The sequence below is a fragment of the Acipenser ruthenus genome, chromosome 5, assembly GCF_902713425.1.
Source record: "Acipenser ruthenus chromosome 5, fAciRut3.2 maternal haplotype, whole genome shotgun sequence".
In the NCBI taxonomy this organism is placed as follows: domain Eukaryota; kingdom Metazoa; phylum Chordata; class Actinopteri; order Acipenseriformes; family Acipenseridae; genus Acipenser; species Acipenser ruthenus.
Window position 1 is genome coordinate 73,749,437 of NC_081193.1, and position 16,139 is coordinate 73,765,575.

General features: G+C 37.3%; 1 protein-coding gene across 4 annotated transcripts in view; it reads left to right on the forward strand.

Annotated features, from left to right (window-relative positions):
* Positions 1-599: 599 nt before the first annotated feature.
* Positions 600-16,139, forward strand: part of LOC117402475 (potassium voltage-gated channel subfamily H member 1-like) — a 110,125-nt gene continuing 94,585 nt past the window's right edge. For 2 of the 4 annotated variants that reach the window (XM_034003660.3, XM_034003661.3), the window contains exons 1-6: positions 600-765; positions 9,478-9,504; positions 11,513-11,636; positions 12,342-12,448; positions 13,276-13,404; positions 13,782-13,900. In XM_034003660.3, the coding sequence (XP_033859551.1) occupies positions 693-765; positions 9,478-9,504; positions 11,513-11,636; positions 12,342-12,448; positions 13,276-13,404; positions 13,782-13,900 (579 nt within the window). In that variant the 5' untranslated portion in view covers positions 600-692. The remainder of the gene's footprint in view (positions 766-9,477; positions 9,505-11,512; positions 11,637-12,341; positions 12,449-13,275; positions 13,405-13,781; positions 13,901-16,139) is intronic. The other 2 variants (XM_034003663.3, XM_034003662.3) reach the window with 1 other exon arrangement.

Here is a 16,139-nt window from a genome sequence, read left to right on the forward strand (position 1 = left end):
TAACACAAATCCTAAAGCCAAATAATGTACCTAAATAAAATCAAATCAAATCAAATAAATAAATAAATAAATAAATAAATAAATAAATAATCTCATTGCTTGTGATTCTGTGCATCAGTGCATCAGAATCTCTCAGGGTGGTTTCATGGTTTCTGAAATATAAAATGCTTTCAACTTCTCTAATATGTATTATAAATATATTAAACCAATACACTTTAAGTAAGCATGGCCTGACATAAACTAGTCGAAATCATATATTGAGCCGTATATCTGCAAATAATTTTCACCTTCATTGTTTTAACGTTTAAAGAATTACCTTAACGCTGTGTGTTGAGAACATGCTACTGTTGTAAAATACTAAATTACTTTTTTTTGTTGTGTTTATAAGACCAGCAGATGGCGATGTTGCTTTATGAAAAAGATCCAAGGGGTCCCAGAGTTTCCCAGCATGGAAACACTGAGATTGATTTTTCTATTACTATTACTGCTTTTCCTGCTGGTTTGATACCACCCTTGGTCAACAGAGGGAGCAGTGCTGGAGACAGAGACGGGCGGCATGAGAAGAGCCAGATTGTAACACTCGGAGCGAATACCATGAAGACAACAGACGTGGAAGATAGTCCAGTGGATTGTATTAGCACCCCAAAACCCTGAACCGTGTCCATACACACCGGACTGAATGACAAGACAGGATGGCTGGGGGAAGGAGAGGACTCGTGGCCCCTCAAAACACTTTCCTGGAAAATATTGTTAGAAGATCTAATGGTAAGAACTGTCTAATGATACTATGTACCCCGATGTTACAGTATTTATAACGTGTGGATCACGCATTCACCGGGATGCCGAATACTTTTTGGAAACTTTTTTTTTTTTTTTGGAAGGAGAAAATCCCCAAGAAAAGTTGTATTTTCGCATTTTTAAAATAACGACTTTGCTTTAGATACAAAATAAATAAATAAATAAATACATAAATAAAAATAACACAACCAAAAAAAAACAAAAAAACAAATAAGAAATAACTTCAGATGAATCAATACCACGGCTTGTATGTGTTTTGCGAAGAAAAATAACCTAACACCTATTATTTACAGGCAATTAACGCACTGCGATGTTTTTAAAACTAATCTCCATACAGTAATCAGTAATTAATCTTCATAAAGACACTTAAAAAAACCCACAGCATTTAACAAAAGTAGTTTACCCTTCATGGAAATTATTTGGTTATAAAATGTAATGTGTTGCATTTGTTGACATGGGTTTCTTAAAATGTTGTCTATCGCATAGCGTGTTTCAACATGGATTTTTCCATGATCGAGTTCCTTCTGTCCTTTTGAAATATTAAGTGCTTTAAATATCACCTAATTAAAAACAAACATTGTAAAACCTTATTTTGAAATATAATGTTCTGCATTTTGAAGTGCACAATATGTACATGCTCTATTCATCCCAATAGAGTCTAGACTGTCACCCACAATTCTGTTCTGATTGAGTTCCTGTGCATCTGATTTTGCAGCCAGATGCTGTATGTATGTGTAGAACTATATCCTGAATGCAAAGAATGCAAGGTTTTACATTATTGATAGCAGGTGGGTTTTACAATAACCACTAATTACCAAAACCGTTTGACTAAAAATAAAGTTAGAAAACAATGTTTTCAACACTTGTGGTTATTATAGGTTAATAATTAATATACTATACGTCTAGAATATACGTAAAATTAATATACGTTTCAGAACATTTCTAAAACAAATGATTCACATTAGAACGATTTATTTGATTGCATTCCAAACAGTGACATTTATTGACTGTTTGGAATGCGACATTATAGAAACTCTAGATAGGCCCATAAATTGCAGCCCACGTTTTCACAATGGTAAAGTTTATCATTGTTGCTACTGGTTTGTTCAAACCACACTGACATCAATACATATTTAAAATGCCCGATAAAGAATGTGTATTTACTAATTGTAAGTACACATGTGGAGTGTGTGGTTAGGGCTCTGGTCTCTTGACCGGAGGGTCATTGGTTCAATCCCAGGTGGGTGACACTGCTGCTGTACCCTTGAGCAAGGTACTTTACCCATTGCTCCACAATGGGTAATTGTATGTAAAAATATATATATTGTAACAATTGTAAGTCGCCCTGGATAAGGGTGTCTGCTAAGAAATAAATAATAATTGTTATAATTTTTATAGTTATAAATAATACTTATGTTTGTTACATATTAGTAGTAGTATTAGTAGTCGTATACCATTAACCATTGGTGATATATATATACAGTATCTATCTATCTATCTATCTATCTATCTATCTATCTATCTATCTATATATCTATATATATATATATATATATATATATATATATATATATACAGTGCCTTGCGAAAGTATTCGGCCCCCTTGAACTTTGCGACCTTTTGCCACATTTCAGGCTTCAAACATAAAGATATGAAACTGTAATTTTTTGTGAAGAATCAACAACAAGTGGGACACAATCATGAAGTGGAACGAAATTTATTGGATATTTCAAACTTTTTTAACAAATAAAAAACTGAAAAATTGGCCGTGCAAAATTATTCAGCCCCCTTAAGTTAATACTTTGTAGCGCCACCTTTTGCTGCGATTACAGCTGTAAGTCGCTTGGGGTATGTCTCTATCAGTTTTGCACATCGAGAGACTGAAATTTTTGCCCATTCCTCCTTGCAAAACAGCTCGAGCTCAGTGAGGTTGGATGGAGAGCATTTGTGAACAGCAGTTTTCAGTTCTTTCCACAGATTCTCGATTGGATTCAGGTCTGGACTTTGACTTGGCCATTCTAACACCTGGATATGTTTATTTGTGAACCATTCCATTGTAGATTTTGCTTTATGTTTTGGATCATTGTCTTGTTGGAAGACAAATCTCCGTCCCAGTCTCAGGTCTTTTGCAGACTCCATCAGGTTTTCTTCCAGAATGGTCCTGTATTTGGCTCCATCCATCTTCCCATCAATTTTAACCATCTTCCCTGTCCCTGCTGAAGAAAAGCAGGCCCAAACCATGATGCTGCCACCACCATGTTTGACAGTGGGGATGGTGTGTTCAGGGTGATGAGCTGTGTTGCTTTTACGCCAAACATAACGTTTTGCATTGTTGCCAAAAAGTTCGATTTTGGTTTCATCTGACCAGAGCACCTTCTTCCACATGTTTGGTGTGTCTCCCAGGTGGCTTGTGGCAAACTGTAAACAACACTTTTTATGGATATCTTTAAGAAATGGCTTTCTTCTTGCCACTCTTCCATAAAGGCCAGATTTGTGCAGTATACGACTGATTGTTGTCCTATGGACAGAGTCTCCCACCTCAGCTGTAGATCTCTGCAGTTCATCCAGAGTGATCATGGGCCTCTTGGCTGCATCTCTGATCAGTCTTCTCCTTGTATGAGCTGAAAGTTTAGAGGGACGGCCAGGTCTTGGTAGATTTGCAGTGGTCTGATACTCCTTCCACTTCAATATTATCGCTTGCACAGTGCTCCTTGGGATGTTTAAAGCTTGGGAAATCTTTTTGTATCCAAATCCGGCTTTAAACTTCTCCACAACAGTATCTCGGACCTGCCTGGTGTGTTCCTTGTTCTTCATGATGCTCTCTGCGCTTTAAACGGACCTCTGAGACTATCACAGTGCAGGTGCATTTATACGGAGACTTGATTACACACAGGTGGATTCTATTTATCATCATTAGTCATTTAGGTCAACATTGGATCATTCAGAGATCCTCACTGAACTTCTGGAGAGAGTTTGCTGCACTGAAAGTAAAGGGGCTGAATAATTTTGCACGCCCAATTTTTCAGTTTTTTATTTGTTAAAAAAGTTTGAAATATCCAATAAATTTTGTTCCACTTCATGATTGTGTCCCACTTGTTGTTGATTCTTCACAAAAAATTACAGTTTCATATCTTTATGTTTGAAACCTGAAATGTGGCAAAAGGTCGCAAAGTTCAAGGGGGCCGAATACTTTCGCAAGGCACTGTATATATATATATATACAGATGTGCTCAAATTTGTTGGTACCCTTACAGCTCACTGAAATAATGCTTCATTCCTCCTGAAAAGTGATGAAATTAAAAGCTATTTTATCATGTATACTTGCATGCCTTTGGTATGTCATAGAATAAAGCAAAGAAGCTGTGAAAAGCGATGAATTATTGCTTATTCTACAGAGATATTCTAAAATGGCCTGGACACATTTGTTGGTACCCCTTAGAAAAGATAATAAATAATTGGATTATAGTGATATTTCAAACTAATTAGTTTCTTTAATTAGTATCACACATGTCTCCAATCTTGTAATCAGTCATTCAGCCTATTTAAATGGAGAAAAGTAGTCACTGTGCTGTTTGGTATCATTGTGTGCACCACACTGAACATGGACCAGAGAAAGCAAAGGAGAGAGTTGTCTGAGGAGATCAGAAAGAAAATAATAGACAAGCATGGTAAAGGTAAAGGCTACAAGACCATCTCCAAGCAGCTTGATGTTCCTGTGACAACAGTTGTAAATATTATTAAGAAGTTTAAGGTCCATGGAACTGTAGCCAACCTCCCTGGGCGCGGCCGCAAGAGGAAAATCGACCCCAGATTGAACAGAAGGATAGTGCGAATGGTAGAAAAAGAACCAAGGATAACTGCCAAAGAGATACAAGCTGAACTCCAAGGTGAAGGTACGTCAGTTTCTGATCGCACCATCCGTCGCTTTTTGAGCGAAAGTGGGCTCCATGGAAGAAGACCCAGGAGGACTCCACTTTTGAAAGAAAAACATAAAAAAGCCAGACTGGAATTTGCTAAAATGCATATTGACAAGTCACAATCCTTCTGGGAGAATGTCCTTTGGACAGATGAGTCAAAACTGGAGCTTTTTGGCAAGTCACATCAGCTCTATGTTCACAGACGAAAAAATGAAGCTTTCAAAGAAAAGAACACCATACCTACAGTGAAAGATGGAGGAGGATCGGTTATGTTTTGGGGCTGCTTTGCTGCACCTGGCACAGGGTGCCTTGAATCTTTTCAGGGCACAATGAAATCTCAAGACTATCAAGGCATTCTGGAGCGAAATGTACTGCCCAGTGTCAGAAAGCTCTGTCTCAGTCGCAGGTCATGGGTCCTCCAACAGGATAATGACCCAAAACACACAGCTAAAAGCACCCAAGAATGGATAAGAACAAAACATTGGACTATTCTGAAGTGGCCTTCTATGAGTCCTGATCTGAATCCTATCGAACATCTATGGAAAGAGCTGAAACTTGCAGTCTGGAGAAGGCACCCATCAAACCTGAGACAGCTGGAGCAGTTTGCTCAGGAAGAGTGGGCCAAACTACCTGTTAACAAGTGCAGAAGTCTCATTGAGAGCTACAGAAAACATTTGATTGCAGTGATTGCCTCTAAAGGTTGTGCAACAAAATATTAGGTTAGCGGTCCCATCATTTTTGTCCATGCCATTTTCATTTGTTTTATTATTTACAATATTATGTTGAATAAAAAATCAAAAGCAAAGTCTGATTTCTATTAAATATGGAATAAACAATGGTGGATGCCAATTACTTTTGTCAGTTTCAAGTTATTTCAGAGAAAACTGTGCATTCTTCGTTTTTTGTGGAGGGGTACCAACAAATTTGAGCATGTCTGTATATATATATATATATATATATATATATCTTTGTAAAGAAAACACTCGGCCAAGTGGTAACATCCAAAACCTAAAAACTAAAGGAGTGTTTTGGCAAGTGTTTTTAACATTCAGTGGCATTGAAAGAAACTGTTGTCTTAACAGATGTCCACCTATGTTTAGTTATACTCAGGCTTCAATAATTCATTTTGAAACAAATGTAAACAAAAAAACAAAATAAACAGTACAGTAAATGCCTTATCGTTTTCTGAATTTTCTAGGCATTTTTGTAAAACCAAAGAGTTCCTTTATGTAAAGTTTATTTTGTAAATGTTTTTTTTATTATTATTATTTAATACAATAATTAATAATTAAGTGTGCCAATGATATCTTCAGTAGCAATGCATAATTCACATGCAATGTGCAGTAGCTATTTTTAAATTAAGAACAGGAACTATAATGTGAACAAAGCACTTTAAATGATAAGGTAAGTCATCTCTTCTGCTTGTTTTTTAAATTGTTTGCTGTTATGGACTTCTGTGCAATAAAAAAAGTGTTTCTCTGATGTTCCTTTCTTCAGAGAAAATGGGACAGAGAAACTTTCTCAATGTAATTGCTCTGTACAGCACATAGGACTCAATTTAATAAAAAAATAAAGAGAATGTACCGATAAGTCCAAGACCTATATTTCGGAACAAATATTTATTCTTAAAGGGAACAAAACTGATTTTCATTAATTCATTTAAATCCTTCATTAAGTTAAGAAATACAATTTTATGTTGTGCCGGCAAACAAAAATGTGTCACCAGAGGCTTAGGCTGAGATTACATTTCAATGATGGTACTGCTATACTTATAGCACCTGCTTTGAAGAAGTACATAATCAAACTGATAATTATGCTGTGCTCAAACTGCGAAAACAGACAAAAAAAACAGAAATGATCTTTGTCACAGTTCTGTTTGTTTTCCTTTTTGGTACGTGCAAAGATAGCTGTGCCACAAAAAACATTTAATTCTCAGTTTCCAGACATTCTTATCTTTTACTGAACAGGGCCCATGGTTCATTTCAACTTTCTGAGTTGTTTTGAATTTAGGCAGCATTTTAAGCTGTACATACTTTGTAAAACTCTTATTGATGAAAGAAATACAGCTATAGAGAGTTAGATTATTTTCTTTAATATATTCAGAAAGGAGATATCCACAAGATTTGAAATGAACAATTCTTTATTGGATTTAACAGATAACCATATCCGTAATGAAATGTAATATAATTTGACCCATGGCCTTGTCCATTGGAGCTCGATAGCCGCTGAACTATGATGTAAATGTATATTGATGAATGATAACTAATGCCAACGGGCAGGACAAGTGGCACTCTGGGCCACCTTCCCCCAAAGGTACAAGGCCGCCTCTTATGCTGGCCGAACTACCTACTAAAGAAAAAAAACTTGCAAATAAAAATGAAAACATATCTTGCCAGCGGGTAGATGTGTGGCCCTATGGGCCACCTACCCCCAAAAGGAAGAGGCCGGGTAGCCTACCTTGTAATACAAAATAATTGCACAGCTCACAATTATGATAAAGATATTTTGTAAAATATATAAAGAGGAGTCTTTGTAACTTATTGATTCATTCATTCGGTGTCTGATCACTGGAGCTCGATAGCCGCCTCAGGCCCACCGTCCCCCAAAATACACACCCGCCTTAAGAATGAAAACATTTGTTTGATCCAGGCCTGTCCACTGGAGCATGACAGCCGGCCCTTTATTTCTGGCCAAACTACCTAAAAAGAAAAAAATATGCAAATACAAATAATAACATATCTTGCCAGTGGGCAGGACAAGCGGAGCAATTCCACTTTCCCCCGGGACAGGCCCACCTCAAACTCCTTCACCTTGTAGAATCAAACTGCCAAGCACTCAGGTATGGAAAAAAACCCTACTCACCGAAAGGCGAAAGGAGGAAATCTTAAAGATCTGTTTGTAAAGATGTAAAGTTTGTCTTGATCTGCTGTGGCGAAATGTTCCTTGAAGCAGCTGAAGTGTCGGCACCAATCCTGAAGGAATGTCCGGAGTAATTATCAGGAAATAGGAGTGTGTAGGAGAGATGCGCATAGATGGTCGCAGAACCAATTCCTGGAAACAACTGATCCTGCTGGGGTGAGGAAGAGGGCTTCAGATGAGCTGGCGCCCAGGCACATCGACAGGTAGATGACCTGAGAATGAAGATGGAGATCTCTGATGCAGAGGTCGGAAGAGGGATCGAAAGCCTGGGTCCGGGAAGTGATTCCGAGGAATCAGCAGTATGCAGAGATGAACATAGCTTTCGGGAGGGCGTCTTTGTATGGGGTGAAGAAGCCGAAGCGAAGAATGTTGACGAGGGAATTCAGGATTTCTTTTGCAATCGGCAGTTTGGGGGATGGACAACTGGGATCAGATCGTTGGATGCCGTTTGAAGCAGTGGAGGTTAGAGGAGGAAAAAGAACTCTGATTAAACAAAAGTGAAATTGTAATCCTGATAAGTAGTGCCGTATGGTAGGGAGGGATATTTTTGAAGACCACCAACCCAGCTTTTGATGACATGCGCAGGAATGTTTGTTGAGCAGCTGTGGTTGCAGCTCCAATCCTGAAGGAATGGCATGAATAGTTTGATGAAGAAAGGCCGGCTTTGGAGATCGTGGAGTCTTGCAGGTTCTGTGCAGTTAGAAACAGCAGGTCCGGAGATGCAGATCGGGGTCTGGAGACCAGATATCTCAGTATGGAAGCGTGGGGACAGAAAACAGAATTTGTGCAAGCAATGTGTTCCTCCTTCCCTTAATTAAACAACCCTTGAACTGCAGCAGGACCTTGCTAGGTAGCTAGAGGGAGCAGAAAAGGGCAAATACAATTTGTGTGATATTTTACATGCTTTAAATGTACGAATATGTAACTGAGATTGAATTTGAGGTCTATATGATCTGCAGCAGGACACCTCGTGGATTCAGCACAAGCTTCAAGGGGAATGAAATTAAGGGCTGCTTCTACATCCATGTGTAAAGCATCCTGCAAATTGTGTGGTTCCATATCCGGTGCTCTGAGGTAGAATGGAAGGAGAGTGACCGGCGTGATAAGTTTGATACAGCCTGAGCTGAAACGATGTACTAAAAATGCAAAACATGGAAGTACAAATACGGCGTTTGGAAAGACTGACTTGTAAAGTATGAATGTTATGTTGTGATCTGTTATACGATAATGATGATGAAACAATTTAATTTATTTTTCCTGTGATCCTGTTGTGCGTGATTGCTCTCGCATTCGGCTACACACATGGCATTGATGCGTACCCAACGGCGCGTTGGAAATGCGTCACAGACTGTGTCTAAGAGCTAAGATGAAACAAATCTGGAAGTTACTTTTTTGCATGAGTGAGGGGTCGCAGTCCTGAACTTGATGTCATGCATTTCACGCTGAGATTAAATTTACATTCCTACCTTTGTGAATTCTGGAGTGATGTTCCTGATAAATAAAGCTTTCAGGAGGGGCGGAATTGTCCAAGCTTGATAGTTTTTGAAGGATGATTTCTGACAAGGTGCAGGCCTAGTAGAAGTCCTCTTGCTAGGTCCTGTAACTGAAAACATAGGACTGCCAACGGCGGAGATGTGGGAACTATCGTGATTCGAATTCATAATGCCAGGTAAGGAACACCAAAGAAAGAAATGACAAGGAGGCGTAGACAATAGGGCTATGTGTGGGAACAGTTTGATTACGTATGTGATTAGTGGGTGGATTCCCCTTTCAGAAACACAATGTAGTTTCCAATTGTATTGTATTTCACACATTTTAACAATTTTTCTTTTTAACTTTTCAGTTTGGACATTATCACATAGACAAACAGGTATACAACATGCTCTGCGGTGGTGTTCTGTGCCTATGATAGTTATTTCTCCCATTATCTGTTACTCTGGAATCGTTCTCTACCAATTTCTGTTAATTTACAAGTATCCCTGACGAAAATACATTTAAATATTTTCAGCCAAATATTTTGTTATACTTTTTATGATTGTTTAAATTGATGTATTCATTCCATCATTCACATATTGTTTTGGTTCAAACTGAAGGGCTGATAATGTACTTCATACTTTTTGGGATGCTAAGTTTTCCCTCCCTCATAGACTTGACAGTGTATAAAGCTATTCACCAGCAAAATCATTGGTATTTAACCATTGTAAAATAACAAATGTTGGTATAGAACTTACGACTGTACCATAATGTTTTGTGCTTGTCTTTACAGTATTAGTAAATGTTTTAAATGTTTTTTGATACTGTTTTTAGCTATTAATGTCTATGAAATATCTCTATTGCTGTCTCCAATTTCCATAGTTTGTCATGTGATAACAATGTAAAACATTAAGCACACTTTAAGGATTTTTTGCAAAAGTGTATTATACCTGAGCTGTTGGCTTTAGTTGTATGTTGCTTTCACTACTTTCCAAGCTCTACTACCTCATTGCTCTGTGATCTAACTGTGGTTTCAGAGTTGGGACAGGTATATCAAACAATGGTTAGTCAGAAATTAAATTTCAGGCATTGTTTTGCCTGGTAATCGATTGTTCTATAGTAAGTAATTCACTTTTGAGTTAAGCCTTATATGCTATACAGAATATGTACAGTATTTACATTGTGTAAGTTTGTGGCGTGAGTTATGGAAGCACCCATGCAAACAATATACTGACTCTATTCAAGGAGTCTCTTTTAAAAGACACATTCCAGTTCAATGTATCATCACCAGTTCCATTTACTATTTAATGAACCTGTTTAACATCCTATGATGTGTGTTCTGCATGATTCTTCTATCTTGTTATTTCTGCTAAGTCCCATTATTTCCCATCCTAGTGGAAATTGTTTCTGAAAAGATTCCGATATGCTTTCCCACCTCATCTCCCCACAACCAGGAGTCTTTTCAGAAGCATTTTGTGCTGGAATAGTTAGTAAGCATGGCAAACAATGATCTACGCAAAAGCAAAAGAGACATTCAAACAGAACACACAAAAAGCATTTGTATCTTCTGTTATAGTATAGGGATAAGTATATATTGTATCTCAGCCTATACGAAAAAAGTCATAATTAACTAATGTTACTTCAGCGACTGATAATTAAGCGATGTTACGACACATCGCTCATTTATGACTTTCCCAACTGTTTTCCTTGGAATTCTCTGTACGTCTTTTAAACTGCTGACTGTCGCTTTTATTACAAAAATTCCAAGCATTGAAAATGTCAGCCCATTCTTTAATGATCATACTAGAAGCCAGAGAATCATTCTTTGGACACCAAGAAAACACAAAAACAACAAAGAAAACTGCTTTCGATATAAACCTTCAAAGTCATGGAATCCATCTATTATAAAAAAAAAAAGGGGCATAAAGTGAATTACTTTACGTTACAATTGCATCTCAGGGTTCGATGCAATTATAACCTTTTAATTCACTGCAGCCCATCTATTATTCTATATATAATCAACTGAAACTGAGCAATCCGATTGGTTAGAAAGGTTGTGATGCTGAATAATCGTGAATGATCAATAAGCATGACCTGGAGAATGGGTGTTTCCATAATTATTTAAAAAAAACTACATAATATTAATACCATACATAAATATGTACACAATGCTGTTTACATATATGTATATATACTGTATATACCTACAAGATGTGAGTCACAAGTGAGGGGTGTAGGACTGCTGTTGCTTTTCTTCTACTAATGCCCTTTCATGTTGTGGCTTTCATGCTTTAACAATTAAAAGTGAAGTTTCTCTATCAAGTTTAAAACGTTGAACCGATTATTATTATCATTATTATTAAACATCTTCCCCCCCTTCCTGCCCTTTTTTTCCTTTTCAACAGACACCAATTTTGTATTGGGTAATGCCCAGATTGTAGACTGGCCCATTGTGTACAGCAATGATGGATTCTGCAAACTCTCAGGATACCATCGGGCCGAGGTTATGCAAAAGAGCAGCACTTGCAGGTACTAATACTGTTCCTCATGCTTTGTTACTGTAGGGTCTAGAAACCATGTCATATTGCACTTCTGAATTACAAGGTGCGGTCCATCATTAGGACCTAAAGTATGCATGTCTGGATAGAATGTTCTGTGATGGAGCGGAACTAAGTGACCTGTCACATGATCGATTGCACACTTCGTTGGGCAAAGCCTACAGTGGTTTGAGTTTGAAAGGAGTAGGATCAACTGTGTCCCAGAGTACAACCAGAATTCGGGGACCACTGGGTCACACGTCTGTAAGGAACAGCAAACAAGTCAGTAGCAACTGATCGATTCATTCGTATTGATTCATGAGGAAAAGCCACTTAATAGCCTAGTAAGGTTAGTTGATGCAAATGAGAGTGTCACCAGAGGTTTTCTTTGCGAGAAAGTTAATCTTTTACTGTCTAAAACAGTTATTCTATTGTTGAATAGTTTTTGCACTGTAGCATGTGTAGTAGGTGAACTGGATGTCTGTTTTTTATTGAGCATTAAGTAATATTTTCTGATTCACCAATAGTACTACAGTACTTTTAAGTGCATGAACAAGGTACAGTATTCAGTATGCATGTCCATAAAGTAGCCACGCTAACTTTCACACCTTCTTTCCCTCACTAAGAACAATCTGTATTTTTTTTATTACATATAGTGTTCTGTTTTAATAATAAACACTTCATTTTTTGTTTGCAGCTTTATGTATGGTGAGCTCACAGACAAGGAAACAAGTGCAAAAGTCCGGCAAACATTTGAAAACTATGAGATGAACTCATTTGAAATACTCATGTATAAGAAAAACAGTAAGTGTTGAGAAACATGACTGGCTGGCTTTGAGGTACAGTACCTTTACCTGAACACTGTGTGGACTTTCCAGAAATAAAGAATGTAGCAGATTATTTTCATTGCATTTCAACCCCAAAAGTAATTCCTTTTTTAATAGCATACACATATGCACAGTGATCATGGAGTAGGGACTGTACTCACAAACTATGGATATGCCAGTACTTTTCTGGACAGGCACTCTTTGTATTGATACTATTTAAAAAAATATCTTATTAATAGATCAAAAGATTATCTAATGTCCTTCTTTCTGCTTGCATAGTAAAGTGTAAATGAAAAAAAAACCTTTCACCATCTTTCCAGTCCCTGTTGTTGTTGGACACAACCTGAGTAATTGTTCCAGCCCAGATCCTAATGGACACATGTCACAAAACCACTATCACATTTTTTACTTTAGCTGCAGGCTCCTAGAGAGGGAAAAAAATGGATAGAAACTAATTTATTGTACCTATAACTGTCTATAGTTCAGTACACTTATATTTCCTGAGCACAGGCAGTAATGTCTGTTTTGAAATAAGAACATAAGAAAGTTTACAAATGAGAGGAGACCATTCGGCCCATCTTGCTCGTTTGGTTGTTAGTAGCTTATTGATCCAAGAATCTCATCAAGCAGCTTCTGAAGGATCCCACAGTGTCAGCTTCAACAACGTTACTAGGGAGTTGGTTCCAGACCCCCACAATTCTCTGTGTAAAAAAGTGCCTCCTATTTTCTGTTCTGATAAATAAATATTTCTTTCTTTTGCCAATTTCTATCCATTAAATTATTTTTAATTATTGTTTGTTTCAGGGATGCCTGTGTGGTTCTTTGTCAAAATTGCCCCAATTCGAAACGAACAGGACAAAGTGGTATTATTTCTGTGCACCTTTAGTGACATCACAGCTTTTAAGCAGCCAATTGAAGATGATTCATCCAAAGGTTGGTCCACCTTGATTTTCTCCACATAAAAACAATAATTGCGCAAATGTGGGGCATTTCAGATAGACAGATGTCTTTTTTTTGGTAAATAATTAGTTTGGTAAATAGTTCTTTAATCTTAAAACTTATCACAGCAGACCTTAGATATGTGTAAAAATGAAAGTAGTTTTGATTAATGGAATGATCGAGGGAATAAGAATACCTGTGTTTTATGTAGAGTATGATGATTAAAATTAACAATACTTTTAACTGTTACTACTAATTACACTGGGCATTAAACACAGGGTTGTTTAATTATATTTTTAGTTTATAAATACACATTTATAGTCATTTATTACATGGTAACAAAGACATTTCACAACTGTCTCTTTTCTAAGGCTGGGGTAAATTTGCTCGTCTGACGAGAGCTCTAACGAGCAGTCGAGGAGTACTGCAGCAACTCGCTCCAACCGTGCACAAAGGAGAGAATGTTCACAAGCACTCCAGACTGGCCGAGGTATGAATGAATTCATGTGTCTAGTGTCAAAATGATTACAGCATTGGATCTCGGAATTCCAAAACTCTTTAAAATGTAATCTTTAGTGCTGAATTGCAAGAGGTCTGAACTGTCCAGAACTGGTTGGGTTTGAGTGTAATCCAGTGCAATAATGTGTAGACAATTAATCATCAACATTGTGGTGCAGGAGTTTAAATAGTCACCAATTTTATCACACAATGGGATCTATTGAATTGATTTAAACATCCCTAATATCGCCATGACTGAAATCAAGCAAAAAGGTCTCGTTCTAACCCTTCTAACAATGCAAGTTAGCTTATTTAGTGTATTTCTTTCTGATAACACAGAAAACTTTTTTTTTTTTTAATGGCTGTGACATGAAGATCTGCTGCTGTTTAGATAAACTGATTAGACCCCATTGATTGATACATTTATGCAAGTGATTTGAACTCCTAAATCCAATTATTTCTGCTCCTACAAAGCAGGATATGGATAATGAATAAATGTTGATCAATTTGTCCAATGCCTAGGCCTTCAATGTACAGTCACTGTACCAATACCAATGCTGCCTGAAATGTCCCCAGTCTGGTGATTTGATTGCTGTTGCAGGTGGTAGTAGTTAAGAGTACTCACTAGGGAATAACATTGGCAGTCTGGTTGGAGAGAACACTGAGGGGGAATCTTGTCACTCACACGATCTAGGAATTGACACACATATTCCCTTCTGAATCCTTCTCACTGGCACTTATACATAGTACATCAATTAAACATCACCCTAGGTTGTGGTTTCTTTAATCTTTTCGCTTTTATCAAGTTGAACTATCTACCAGGGGACTGGAGGCATTTGTTACAAAGCACATTAAGGATGTGCCACATGAGGATTTGTGTCCTCCTACATAGATTATAGTTGGTTACAAACAACTGTATTGGATTGATATTAAAGCAATAATAGAGAACAAGCATATTGCAAAGAAAGGAAAGTACTCTCTGCATTAATCTTAAGGACAAGGTATAAGAGCTCATTCATAACTTCAAAACATTACATCAAAATTTAAGGTAAAACTTAAAAGAAAGTAATTACATTAATCGTATATAACTGTTAACTACAGGACCCATCAAGGTGAAACTGTTGACAGTTAAAGTGAATTGTAATTAACTATTACTTTATTAATGTATCCATTAAATGTATTTTGTAAGGACTGTTGACTGAATCAGAGTTTTAGAAACAGTGTAGTGAGGTTTACAGTAAAACATACATGACAGTTGTAAAATAATAGGAAACAGAACAGTAAGTTTCAAATATAGTAAGACCTTCCCCAATAAATGCTCTCTTTGGAATGAGTGTGATGGCAGTAAATCCCAATACCTAAAAGTCACCTTATCAATACAATTCAATACAGTTTTGCCACTGATCAACACAAAAAAAGTCCATAATGTCAAAGTTTTGTGAAGCAGTTTTGTGAAGCACACAGGCATCCCTGTTGTTGCCGAATGCACAGTGTCTCCCAGCTCAGCCGTGGAAGAGTGTAACTCCTTTAGAGTTGCCATAGGCCTCTTGGTGGTCTCCCTGACTAGTGCCCTTCTCGCCAGGATGCTCCGTTTTTGAGGACAGCCTGTTCTAGACAGATTCACAGTTGTGCCATATTCTCTCCATTTCTTAATAATGGACTTTACTGTGCTCCAGGGGATATTCAATGCCTTGGAAATGTTCTTATATCCTACCCCTGATTGGTGCTTTTGAAAAACCTTATTCCGGATTTGCTTTGAATGTTCCTTCGTCTTCATGATATAGTTTTTTTAGGAAATGTACAAACCAACTGTGGGACCTCCCAGAGACAGGTGTATTTAACCTGAAATCATGTGAAACACCTTAATTGCACACAGGTGGACTCCATTCAACTAAATATGTGACTTCTAAAGACAATTGGTTGCACCAGAACTTATTTAGGTGTGTCATAGCAAAGGGGGTGAATACTTATGCAATCAATTATTTTCTGTTTTATATTTGTAATTAATTTAGAACAATTTGTAGATTTTATTTTTCACTTTGACATTATGGACTTTTTTGTGTTGATCAGTGGCGAAAACTCCTAATTAAGTCCATTTTGATTCCATGTTGTAACACAATAAAATGTGGAAAAGTCCAAGGGGGGTTTGAATACTTTTGAGAGCCACTGTACTGTAGTGCCTTTCATGCCATGTCCCTTCTGCACTTTAATATTATCACTCAGTTGCGTTT